This window comes from Marmota marmota, unplaced genomic scaffold (assembly GCF_001458135.2).
Source record: "Marmota marmota marmota unplaced genomic scaffold, marMar, whole genome shotgun sequence".
NCBI classification, from domain to species: domain Eukaryota; kingdom Metazoa; phylum Chordata; class Mammalia; order Rodentia; family Sciuridae; genus Marmota; species Marmota marmota.
The window spans coordinates 10,204,792-10,218,182 of record NW_026000174.1 but is presented as its reverse complement, the minus strand read 5'-3'; the positions used below and the strand labels follow the sequence as shown (position 1 = coordinate 10,218,182).

Genomic DNA, 13,391 nt, shown 5'->3' with positions numbered 1-13,391 from the left:
ATATGTTATAATCTAAGGCTAATGTAAACAGTTTAACTAAATGATATTTGAATAATTTAGCAATGATAAGCTGTATACCATAGTACTATATGAATTGTGGAAGCACACAAAAGTTCACTGTGATGCTTTCATAGTTTCAGACCACATTACCGGAAAGATTGTGCTATAATGAAGGCCTGACAGTATTTCCTGAGGTAAGAAGTGTGTGTGAGTGCAGTCTCTGAGAGAACTGGCTTTTAAGAACTCTCATTATATAGCAACATGTTATATGGCAACACATGCAAACATTATGATGCTAATATTCCAATAAAGCTTTTAGCACAATTTAGAAGGTAATGACAGACAACTTCACACTCACTGATTACTTACCATCCAAACACTGGGCTACGTGTACTTTTCATATATTACCTAATTTAATCCTTTGAACTCCAGAAAATATCATTTCATTTTTACAGGCCAGGAAACTAAAATTCAAAGAGATTAGGTAGTTTATCTAAGATCAAATAGTTGATACTATACAGACCTTGGACTTGAACCTAAGAGTGTCTGAGTCTAGGGCCATTAGACTTTTCCTTTATACTATGTTGTCATCACTAACAATATTTAGAGTAGAAGCTTTTTTTTTTTTAGGCTTCCTACCAATTTCCTTAGCAAATCAAGTCATGATTATGTGTCCACTATGTGTCTAAAACTGTGTTTGGTTCTATTTATCCATCCATCCATCTAACAATTAGATATTATTACCTGCTATGTCCCAGGCATTATGCTAGGTCCTAAGGTTACATTGGTGAGTGAAAAAGAAAACCTCAAGACAGAGAAAAGAGTGATTAAACATTTATGCACATAGACACAAACTTACAATTGTATTAACGGTTATGATGGATTAAAAGTTAGTAGCTCTGGCTGGGCGCAGTGGCTTATGCCTATTATCCCAGCAACTTGGGAGGCTGAGGCAGGAGGATCAGAGTTCAAAGTCAGCCTCAGCAACTTAGCAAGGCCCTAGGCAACTCAGTGACACCCTGTCTCAAAATAAAATACAAAAAGGGCTAGGGATATGGCACGTGGCTAAGTGCCCCTATGGTTCAATATTGGTACCAAAAAAAAAGGCTGTGGATTTAACAGGGGATCATTTCTGATCTTAACAAGGGCCACTTTAGTGGCATGATAGAGGCAGAAACCATATTGGAGGGAATGAGTAGTGAGCAGTAGATAGTGTAGTTTTATAAAACCCTGAAGGAGAGTTTACTTTGAGAAAGAAAAACTTATAAGGAGACTATGAAAAATACATTGCTACAAAGTTTTATTTATTCTTTAAGCACTGCAGAAATCTAGAAAAGGAACATTCGAAGTGGCTGGGTAACCCAGGAAAGTGTTTACAGAGAAGGAAAGTCTTAAGCAGAGAACCTAAAGGGATGTAGAACTGAGTTTTAAAGTACTCCAATGAAGCTGCCTGCTCCTCTGCCTGATCACACCAAAGCTATATCATCTGTTGCCCAGCCTGTTTCTCTCCCCAGGAGGGCTGGTGATCCACACGGAGCTCCTGCCAGCTCCGTCCACGCCAGTTTCTGTCACGCACACCACTGGATTACGTCATTGCTCTCTGCCTACCATCTTCTTTGNAAAAAAAAAAAAAAAAAAAAAAAAGGAACGTATTCCTTCAAGGACACCAGTACTTTATGTACAATAAAGGAATGGGAAAGGGGAAAAAAGAATAGAATAGAGAAAACAATACTGTAGTAGTCAGGACATGCTGGAACCAAATTGCAATTTTCTGATTGAGAATGTATTCTTGGTCTGTAAGAACAGAGTTCTGGAATAAAGTAGCAGGTTTCCTTCTTAGTAGACAACCTGTGCCTGCTGCTGAAGCACATCAGTTGTATCTCCATCCTCCATTTCCAGCTATGTAGGTGTGTTTCACTAATTGCTGCTCATGAAACTAGAATGATCTACCTCATTAAAAACCCTGTCCACAATAGGCTTTTACCAGTTCCCTAAATGGTTTGTGCCTCTTAATCTTAAACTGCACACCATGGAACCATCCTTCTCCTGCCACCTTCAAACCGACATGATTGTTATAGTCTTGAGTTCATTCTTGGACTTTTTGTCAGCCATGGCAAGTTCCAGAGTTTCTTCAGTTGTTGTTTTAACGAAAGAGGAACCAGGTCCACACCAAAGGTGCACATGAACAGTGCTAGGAGCAGTAGAAGGAGGCAGCAGTGGTAGATGAAGAAGAGGCATATGCACCTGCCTGGTAATATTTAAAGTACAGGAATAAAGGACTGGAATAGAAACAAAGACACTGCCTCTAACACTGGGGCTCTCTAGGCCTATATTTTTTCCAGCAGAATAAAGGAGATCCTGTACAGAAATGAAGAATAGAATAGAGGTTGCCAGGGTTTGGGGCTGGGGGAAATGAACAGTTGTCATTCAAAGGGTATAAACTTTCAGTTATAAGTTGAACAAATTCTGGGGATCTAAATTACAGGGTGGGTGATGATGGATATCTTCATTAACTTGATTGTGATCATTACATCATGCATACATGTCAAATCATCACCTTGTGTACCTTGAATATATACAACATGAAGCAATTAAGTGTTAAAAATGAAGGAGTTCTTAAAAAGGAGCTATTTGGCCTGTAATCCCAGTGTCTTGGGAGGCAGGAAGATTGTGAGTTCAAAGCCAGCCTCAGCAAGGTGCTAAGCAATTCAAGGAGACCCTGTCTCTAAATAAAATACAAAATAGGGCTGGGGATGTGGTTCAGTGATTGAGAACCCCTCAATCCAATCCCTGGTATCCCCCAGTCCTCCCCCAAAAGAGCTATTTGGAGAGGCTCAAAATTAAGTCTATAAAGTTCAACTGAAAAAGAAACTTGGTTAATATGTTGACTAACCTTATTTCATCATATAACCTCTTTTATCTGTTACCTTTTAACATCATTCAGAATAAATTTTGGGAAATAATTAACCATTTGATTTCCACAGTAATATTACATGACTATTATTCTTTTTTTAGGATTTTCATCTTTCTCAACTTGGTATACTCCTTTGTAATCCTTCAGGCACTGCTATTTCAAATGCTACAATTTTATTTCAATTTACAATTTTATACTTTTTTCATCTTAAGTATTTTAACAAGGTCCAGCAAAGGTATAGAAGAACGAATACTATATGTTGCTAGTAAGAGAAATAAGTTTATTTTGAAGAATTTTTTTTTTCTTTTATGTGCCAGAGATTTAACCCAGGGGCACTTTATCATCAAACCACATCCCATATCCCTTTTTATTTTTTGTTTTTGAGACATGGTTGCATTAAATTGCTTACAGTCCTGATAAGTTGATGAGGCTGGCCTTGAACTTGCGACCCTCCTGCCTCAGGCTCCTGAGCCACAGGGATTACAGGCATGTACTACCACACAATAAGAGGGAAATATATTACACACATGCACACATTACAATACTACCTCTGGAGTGAAGGTAAAGTTTTGTGATGCTCGCTGTAAGATCTCTATGGCCTCCGTGTAAGAAATGCTGTAGAACAAATAAAAGCAGAGAAAGGTTAACACTCAAGCTAGAGGATGTGGGTCACTGGGGGTGTGCCCTAGAAGGGCTCAACTTCCCAGTGGCCCCTTCCCCCCTTTCCCTCTGTTTTCTGGCTGTCATAAATGGATTTGCACTCCTCCATCATGCCCTTCTGCCATCATGTTCTGTATCTCCTTGGGCCCAAAGCAATGGACTTGGCTGACCATGGACTCAATCTCTGGAACCATGAACCAAAATACACTTTTCCTCTTCTAAGTTGGTTTTGTTAAGTATTTTGGTCACAGTAACACAAAGGTAATATAATAACTGGAAAGAGTTTCATTTTATAGTATAAATAAAATCCCCAAAGCTATGTTTTAATAGGTTTTATGTTTAAGATGAAAATTCTATTCAAATTAAAACTTAATATTAAATAATAGGTAATATCTAAGGTAATAATGTTGATGGCAGTGTTTAGTAGAATTTAAAAATTAGTACTTTATAGAAAAGAAAATGAAGCTTAGAGAGGATCAGTACCTTGCCAAACATCAGTCATAAAAAGTAAGTAATATACACTGATCTCTTAACTCCAAAATCTAAGTTTTCAACTGCTAAGATACTTGGAGTTTCATATGTTTAATCAACACATTGAGTTCTTCCCCTGATTCTACCACTTACTAGCTATGTAAATCACCTCAACTCAGTGAAAGCATTATCAATATGCTATACAAACATTAAAAATTAAGTATTCATACTTGTAAATGGAGATTGGACTACCTTGTCTGGAGTTCTTTCCTGCTTAGACATTCTATTGTTCTATTTCATCAATTACTTTATATGACCTACCAATTACACTGAGAAATATTAAAAGCAGTCAAAAGGGGAAGCAGTAAGATTTTATAACATTGTTACTATTCCATTATCAAGTCAAAATGACTCTAAATATTGCTGTTCTAATTCTCCCACACCTTAATTTAGGGCAAAGATTCAAGTTCAAATTATAGTCTGACAATGGATTTCCTTAGTGGCCTTCATCAACTCTCTCTACTATTTTTAAAAAAAATATATTTGTTTTTAGTTGTAGGTGGACACAATACCTTTCCTTTCCTTTTTTTTTTTAAAGAGAGAGAGAGAGAGAGAATTTTTTAATATTTATTTTTTAGTTCTTGGCGGACACAACATCTTTGTTTTGTTTGTGGTGCTGAGGATTGAACCTGGACCGCACGCATGCCAGGCGAGTGCGCTACCGCTTGAGCCACATCCCCAGCCCCTCCTTTCCTTTTTAAAAAATATTTATTTTTTAGTTTTAGGTGGACACAATATCTTTATTTTATTTTATGTGGTGCTGAGAACCGAACCCAGTGCCTCACGCATGCTAGGCGAGCATGCTACCACTTGAGCCACATCCCCAGCCCCCTTTTCCTTTTTTTAAAAAAATAACAACATCTTTATTTATTTATTTTTACATGGGGCTGAGGATCAAACTCAATGCCTCACATGTGCAAGGCAGGTGTTCTACCACTGAACCACAACCCCAGCCCCCTATTTTACTTTCTTTCTATTTTTTAGTTGTAGATGGACACAATACCTTTATTTTATTTGTTTATTTCTATGTGGTGCCAGGGATTGGATCCAGTGCCTCATGCATGCTAGGAAAGTGCTCTACCATTGAGCCACAACCCTGGCCCCCCTATTTTTCTTAATATGTATAAATATTTCTTCTTTCTAGAGACCATTTCCAATGTGCTTTCCAATGAAGAAAGGAGAAAGAGACATTTTGACATAGCATGACACAGCATCAAACTATCTTCATATTTCAAATTTTTCATTGTTGAATGAAGACAAGACACTATTCTAAAATTGTTAGAGTAAAACTGCCAAGGTAAAGAGATTAAAATTGACATTCTGTAGTTGTGCATGCTTATAATCCCAGCAGCTCGGGAGGGTGAGGCAGGAGGATCCCAAGTTCAAGGCCAGTCTCAGCAAAACTAAGGTGCTAAGCAACTCAGTGAGACCCTGTCTCTAAATAAAATACAAGATAGGGCTGGGGATGTGGCTCAGTGATTGAGTGCCCCTGAGTTCAATCCCCAATAATCCCCCATCCTCATTGACATTTCTTTGCCTTAAATTCACAAAGACAAATAAATTGAGAGCAAATAAAGAAGATAAGTACTCTATATATTTTCGAAATCTTTTAATAGTATAAAGGAAATGTAAAAGAATTGAATCCTACCTGAACTTCTACTGCATAGGGGATAAATTCACTGTACAGGTCCCTTGACACATTTTGATATAGAACAGTTTTAACTGAAGGATACACTGAATTCTATTTATTCAAAATGATACAGGCCATGTGGAGTCTGCATGGATTAGACAATTAATGGTGTAGATCACATAAAGGACAAGTTTCTTTCTTTTGCCAACTCCCCCTTTTTTTGCTCACATTAAAGGATTAGTCACAGGTAGATTCAGTTATACCTAAAATGTACAGGAACTTCAGAATCCATGCCTTGGGGAGCATGAAGCAACCAGAGTGATGACGGCAGTAGGGAGGGCACCGCCATACAGACCACTTCCCATCTCATCGCTCATTACATTAATGGAATATTCACTGCCAACACACCGTCACCACCCCATTACACTTTCTGTGCCCACTCTTAACACTTCGAAAGTATTGTCTGACTTAAGAAGTCTACGTTAATCAGTATCTTTCCCTTCCTTCCAAATAATACAAGGACTAACACACTTCAACTAGGACACTAACACTAACACTTCAACTAACACACTTCAACTTCACTATATGGTGTCACATGATATTAAGGTCCAGGATTTTAGTTCTAAGGTGAAGGATCCCCTCCCCAACCAACGATGTGAAAATATTATTTTATCATCCTATTGTCACTATTGTTATTAGAATTTCTTGGGGATCTAATCATTCTATTTCTGTGGTGGTTGCTTATGGTAGAGTATCCTTCCTGCCTCCATATTAGGCATTATAAGTAATCTAGAGGTAATCTAAAGTATACAGGAGGATGTGCATAGGTTTTATGTAAATTCTATGCCATTTCATGTAAGGAACTTGAGATCTATGGATTTTTTTTATCCATAGGGGGTCCTGGATAGAGATTCCAATGAAATCCTTGACAGGTACTAAAGAATGACTACTTAAGTTGAATTGTAGTAACATAGCTTATTAATTACTATGTTCATTTATCTTGGCATGACTTATTAATTTATTTATTCATGACACACTGATTATCAACTATAAATAAACCAGACATAAGAGCTATAAACATAACTAGAACTTGAGTCTTGCCACAAATTTGGGGAGTGTGGGAAACAGATACATAAACAAAAAAATTATAACTCAATGTGATAAATTCAATGATAAAGTATAAATAGAGTTCAGAAAAAGAATAATGTCTACTTACATTAAAAAGTTGTTTTTTAGCATATGTTCTAATCTGTCCTTGGTAAGAAAAGACAAAAATGAAAAAAATTTCAAAATGTAATTATATTCATTATGTGTAATTTAAGATACTTAGAGAGCAGCTTTATCAGGCTTTATCTACAAAACTAATTACCTTGTGTCCAGGAGCTATGAATTTGTGACAGAGTTCAACATCTTCAGGACAATTTGAAAGAACAGTCATTGTTGTGGTCTTGAAGAGTCCTTCCATAATCTAATGAAAACGACACAGACTTGCCTGAAGTGAACAACTTATACAAAATACCTCTGAAGACCGCTCTCCAGGTTTCACTGACTATAAATCCATTAATCTTCTTAATCCCTGAAAATACTGTAGCAAAATAGTTCAGTTTTCCAGGCAGCTCAATTTCTTCTCAGAGAGGAAGAAAAAAGGAAAGGAAGTTTGAATTTTGTGCTAACAGTTTTAATACTGGTATTGAAGTGAGATATGAAATGAACAGTTTTAACTGACTGATGTCTCAACTGAATATCTATAAGCCCACTTGTAGAATCAGGACAACAGTAGTGCCTACTTTACAGGACTGTTGTGAGAATTAAAATGAGATAATCCATGTAGCAGGCTTGGCTTAGTACCTGGCTCACAGAAGCACAGAAGTATTAACTGTTGTGAAGTATAAGAACATTTTGAAAAGGGGCTCTGTCAGTCATTGGTAAATGAAGTAAACTTTAAAATCCGAGAGGCAATGAGATATATCTAAACATCAATGTTTAATTTTTGTTTGGTATAAAGCATAAAGTAAAAATAATATGAATCAGCATATAATTTAGGATTAAATTTACCAGGGTATCCATAGAAGCCTCATGGGAGAAACTTGTTTTGAGAAGAAAATAGTAACTGGAATGGAAGATATTTCTTTTTATTTTAAAATTTATTCTAATTAGTTCTACATGACAGTAGAATGCATTTTGACATCTTTTACACAAATGAAGCACAACTTCTTCCTCTGGCTGAACATGGTGCAGAGTCATCCCAATAATGTAATCATTACATGTATATAGGGTAATAATGTCTATCTCATTTCACCATCTTTCCCACCCCCACACCACCTCCCTTCCCTCATTCCCCTCCGCACAATTCAAAGTTCCTTCACCCCCACATTATGGATTATCATCTGCTTATCAGAGAAAACATTTGGCTTTTGGTTTTTTGGGTTTGGCTTATTTTGCTTAGTGACTTTCTCCAGCTCCATCCATTTATCTGCAAATGCCATAATCTCATTCTTCTTTAAGGCTGAGTAATATTCCATTGTGTATATGTACCAAATTTTCTTCATCCATTCATCTGTTGAAGGGCATCTAGGTTGGTTCCATAGTTTAGCTATTGTGAATTGAGCTGCTATAACCATTGATGCGGCTGCGTAACTGTAAAACACTGATTTTAAGTCCTTTGGTTATAAACCAAGGAGTGGGATAACTGGGTCAAATGATGGTTCCATTCCAAGTTTTCTGAGGACTTTACATACTGCTTTCCATAGTGGTTATACCAATTTTCAGTCCCACCAGCAATGTATGAGTGCACATTTTCCCCCACATCCTTGCCAACACTGTTGCTTATATTCTTGATAATTGTGGAATGGAGATATGTCTAAAATCTTTTTAATCAAAGTGGTAGAGCACATGCTTAGCATTATGTTTCAATGCCCTATACCAAAAAATAAAAATCCAAAGCTAAAAACTAAAAGTTTTGGTTTGAAATCAGTGAGATCCCATGAGGCCCTCCAGATGTTTAACTCATAAAAACACACACATTTAAAGTATAGGCTGCCTCAAATGGAGGGAGTTTTCTTTTCTTCTGTTGCAATACTGACCTGCCTTACCCAGACTGGAAACAAAGTGGGGCGCAACTGTATATGATCAGATATAGGAAAATATTTAAATACCAAGTGACTACATTAATGCCATTTATTATTAATCCCTTGCTAAGCTATACCACATTACTGGTTTATTCTCTAAATGTCTGTTATTATTGTCATTTATCCATCCAAACAACATGTATATCTAATACATGGTAAGCATGTAGGTTTCTAAGGTACTGACAGTGTAAGACAGCAATAACAACTAATATGAAAGATGGGAAGAAAAGTTAGAATCCAAGACAATAATAAAGACAAAATTGAAGGGAACAAGCAAAACTTCTGAGGGCCTCGTAATCTAATGAGAGAAGAGTTGTTTAACTGTAGACTTAATGTAAAAAAAGTAAAATAAGCTATTTATTACAATAACAGAAATAGAATGTATAGAATTTAAACCAGTGGAGGAAAATAAAGAAAATCAGATGAAATCAACAGAGAGGAGAATAGCAGTAAGAAATAACTTGATGAAAGAAGACCAGTCATATGCTAAAGGTTCTTTACCTTAAGCCTATGTCACCTACCAGTCCAGAAGTGAGATAAAGAAATTTATGATGGGTTATATTCCTCAGTTACTAAACAAAGCCAGCACATACTGGAAGGGAAAAAAGAAGCTGGATTGGACAGTACGCCTGTACTGTCAAGGGACTGTTATGGTTTGGATGTTAGGTGTCCCCCAAAAGCTCATGTATAAGAAAGTACAAGACGGTTTAGAAGAGAAATGAACAGATTACGAGAGACTTTACCCAATCAGTGGATTAATCCCCTGATGAGATTAACTGAGTGGTAACTGAAGGCAGGTAGGATGTGGCTGGGGGAGGTGGATTATTGGTGTGCCTCTGGGGTATCTAGTTGGCAAGTGGTGAGTGGAGTTTCTCTCTGCTTTCAGATCACCATGTGAGCTGCTCCCCTCTGCCACACTCTTCTGCCATGATGTTCAGTCTCACCCCAATCCCCAAGGAAAGGAGCCTGCTGTATATGGATGGGACCTCTGAAACTGCGAGCCCCCAAATAAACTTTTCTTCCTTTAAATTTGCTCTTGTCAGTTCTTTTAGTCACAGCAGTGAAAAAGCTGACTAAAACACAATACACCTGTTTATAAAAATGAAGACTCTGATCACTGAGGTTGTTAAGTTAAATTTGTGTATTTGTGAGCAGTAAGTAAACACCCATTTGAAAATGAGTATAACCGACTTCCCTAACCTTGACTTTTAGACTACACTCTGTAAATGTAGTTGATGAAAACAGAAACTCAACTGAAGAGTTAACATAACTTTAAGATGTTTTAAAAATGTATTGCTCAATGGCACTAAACAGTTATTATTAGTTGCTTTGTAACTCATGAGGGGAAATGACTCTGAGTTACAACATTCTGATTTAATATTTATGAGACTACTCTTCACTAAGATGATAATTTCCACAGAATATAATTTATAAAAGAAAAAGAGAAGTGGGACATTACTTTTGGGGGCAGTATACTTTTTCCTTCTCTCTTTAGGGGAAAAGTTTGTATTCTATCTAAATCATCAAACAGTGTATGCTTTAAATACCAACAGTAGAGTACAATGATTCAAGTAGCAAATCAGTGACACCAAAACTTGAATATTCTTCTGATTTAAATGCCTAGTTATTATTAGATTCAAGGAGATCAGCATTAAAATTCACAAAATCAAAGAACTTTTTGTGTAATTATGTAACAAATTATCCAAACTGGGGTACTTCTGAGAATGAAAAGTAGAAATATTTTATTATAAAAAAAACCATAAAAATTGAATATGACAATGGAGTGCTAGGTGATTGTCCAATATGTGTATATATCGTGTAATGTTTGTATCAGGTTAAACATACCTATTTTCTCAATCATCTATCATTTGTTCATGGTGAAGATATTCAATATCCAGTTTTCTAAGACATATACTACATAATTTATATTGTCTTTAGTTACCATTAATATGCAATTCCATACCAAACTTCTATTCCTATTTCACTGTAACTTAGTATCCACTGGTCAACCTTTCCCCATCCCTCCTTATCCCTAACTATTCTTACTGGGATGCGGCAATATCTGGTTTTCATTTGCATTTCCCTGATGATTTTTCTGTTGGACACCATATGTCTTCTTTTTGAGAAATCTCTATCCAGGTCTATTGCCTATTTTTAAATTGAGTTTTTTGCTTTTTTCTTACTGAGCTTTTGGAGTTCCTTATATATTTTGGATATTAACCTCTTGTCATATGTATATAGTTTGCAAATATTTCCTTCCATTCTGTAGTCTGTCTCTTCATTATGTTGCTTGGTTCCTTTGCTGTGTAGAGACTTTTCAGTTTGATAAAATCCTATTTTTGTTTTTATTTCCTATATTTTGGAGTTTAGTCCACAAAATCCTTACCCATCCTGATGTTCTGAAGGTTTTTCCCAGTTTTCTTCCAGTAGGATTCAATTTGCTAGTTTCAGTTTTTATATTTAAGTTTGGAGATTGAACCCAGGGCCTCATATATGTTAGGCAAGTGTTCCACACTGAGCAACACCCCAGCCCACACATTTAAGTGTTTAATTAATTTGAGTTGATTTTTTCTTTTGATACCGGGGATTGAACTGAGCCACATCCCCAGCCCTATTTTGTATTTTTAAATTTAGAGACAGGGTCTCACTGAGTTGCTTAGCACCTTGCATTGCTGAGGCTGGCTCTGAACTCGTGATCCTCCTGTCTTAGCCTCTAGAGCTGCTGGGATTTCAAGTATATGACGCCATACCAGGCTTGGGTTGATTTTTGTTAGTGATAAGAAGTAGGAGGTCTAGTTTTATTCTTCCGCATGTGTATACCCAATTTTCTCAGCATGATTTACTGAAGATACTGTCTTTTCTCCAATGAGTGTTCTTAGCACCTCTACTGAAAATCAACTGGCTGTAGATGCATGGGGTTATTTCTCTATGCTCAATTCTGTTTTGGTCTGTATGTCTGTTTTTATGTCAACATCATGTTTTTATTACTATTGTTTTGAGGTGTAGTCTAAAATCAAGAAGTGTGATACCTCCAGATTTGTTCTTTTTGCTCAAAACTGCTTTGCCTGTTTGGAGTCTTTGGGGCATCCATGAATTTTAGAATTATTTTTTCTAATTCTGTGAAGAATGTCATTGGTATTCTGATGAAGATTGTATTGAATATGTAAATATTTTGGGAATTATAGACCTTTTAATAATATTAATTCTTCCTCTGTGAACATGGAAAGAACATAAACATTTTTATTGTCATTTTTTTCCATAGGAGTTTTGCAAATTTTTTTTTTTTTTTTGGTATAAGTCCTTTTCCTTCTTGGTTAAATTTATTCCTAGGTATTTTATTTTTTATAGCTATTGTGAACAGGATTCCTTTCATAATCTTATTCTTAGCAATCTCATCACTGGCATATAAAATGCTTATGTTAACATTAATTTTCTATGCTGCAACTTCACTGATTATTTTATCAGTTCTTGTAGTTTTTTAGTAGAGTCTTTAGGTTTTTCTATATAGAATCATAGCATTTGTGAACAGGGATACCTTGATTTTTTCCCCTTTGTATTTGTATGCCCTTTATTTCTCTCTCTTGACTAATTGCTCTGGCTAAAACTTCCAATATTACGTCAAATAAGAGTGATAAGAGTAGTCACCTTGTCTTGTTCCAGACCTTACGAAAAATGCTTCCAGCCTTTGCCTGCTCAGTGGTATGGGTTTGTCATATACAGCTTTTATAATATTTATTTTGTACCTAATTTGTCCAAAGTCTTTGCATTGAAGCAATGTTGAATTTTATCAAATGCTTTTTCTGTATCTACTGAGATGAACATATGATTTTTATCTTTCATTCTGTCGATGTGATGTATTATATTTACTGATTTGCATATGTTGAACCATCTTTGCATCCTGGAATAGATTCCACTTGATTATGGTAAGTATTCTTTTTATATGGTTTGGGATTCAATTTGCTAACTTTTTATTCAGAATTAGGTATTTTAAAAAAATATTTTTAGTTGAGATGGACACAGTACCTTTATTTTATTTATTTATGTGGTGCCGAGGATCGAACCCAGTGCCTCACACATGCTAGACAAGAGCTCTACCTCTAAGCTACAGCCCCAGCCCATGAATTAGGTATTTTTATTTAGAATTTTTGCATTCAAGTTTATTAGGGATAATGGTTTACAGTTGTCAGGTGTGTGTGTGTGTGTGTGTGTGTGTGTGTGTGTGTGTGTGTGTGAATGAGTGACTGGTTTCAGGGTTAGGGTGTTGCTGGCCCCATAGCAAGAGTTTAGAAAAATTCATTTCAATTTTTTTAATTTGTAAAGAACTAGTATTAGTTCTTCCTTAAAAGTTTGATATAATTCAGCAATGAAGTCACCTGATTCTGGACTTTTCTTTGTTGGTAGACTTTTTATTATCAACTCAATCTCATTACTAGTAATTAGTCTCAGTTTTCTATGTCTTCATGGTTCAATTTTGGTAGGGTGAATGTGTTCAGAAACTTAGCCAATTTGTTTTCTAATTTGTTGTTCC

At 36.0% G+C, this 13,391-nt stretch overlaps 1 protein-coding gene across 1 annotated transcript in view; it reads right to left on the bottom strand.

The window, feature by feature from the left end:
* Positions 1–13,391, bottom strand: part of Nars2 (asparaginyl-tRNA synthetase 2, mitochondrial) — a 128,755-nt gene that overhangs the window by 18,843 nt on the left and 96,521 nt on the right. The window contains exons 8-10 of the mRNA XM_048787873.1: positions 7,105–7,203; positions 6,952–6,989; positions 3,455–3,529 (exon numbers count right to left, since the gene is read on the bottom strand). Of these exons, the coding sequence (XP_048643830.1) occupies positions 3,455–3,529; positions 6,952–6,989; positions 7,105–7,203 (212 nt within the window). The remainder of the gene's footprint in view (positions 1–3,454; positions 3,530–6,951; positions 6,990–7,104; positions 7,204–13,391) is intronic.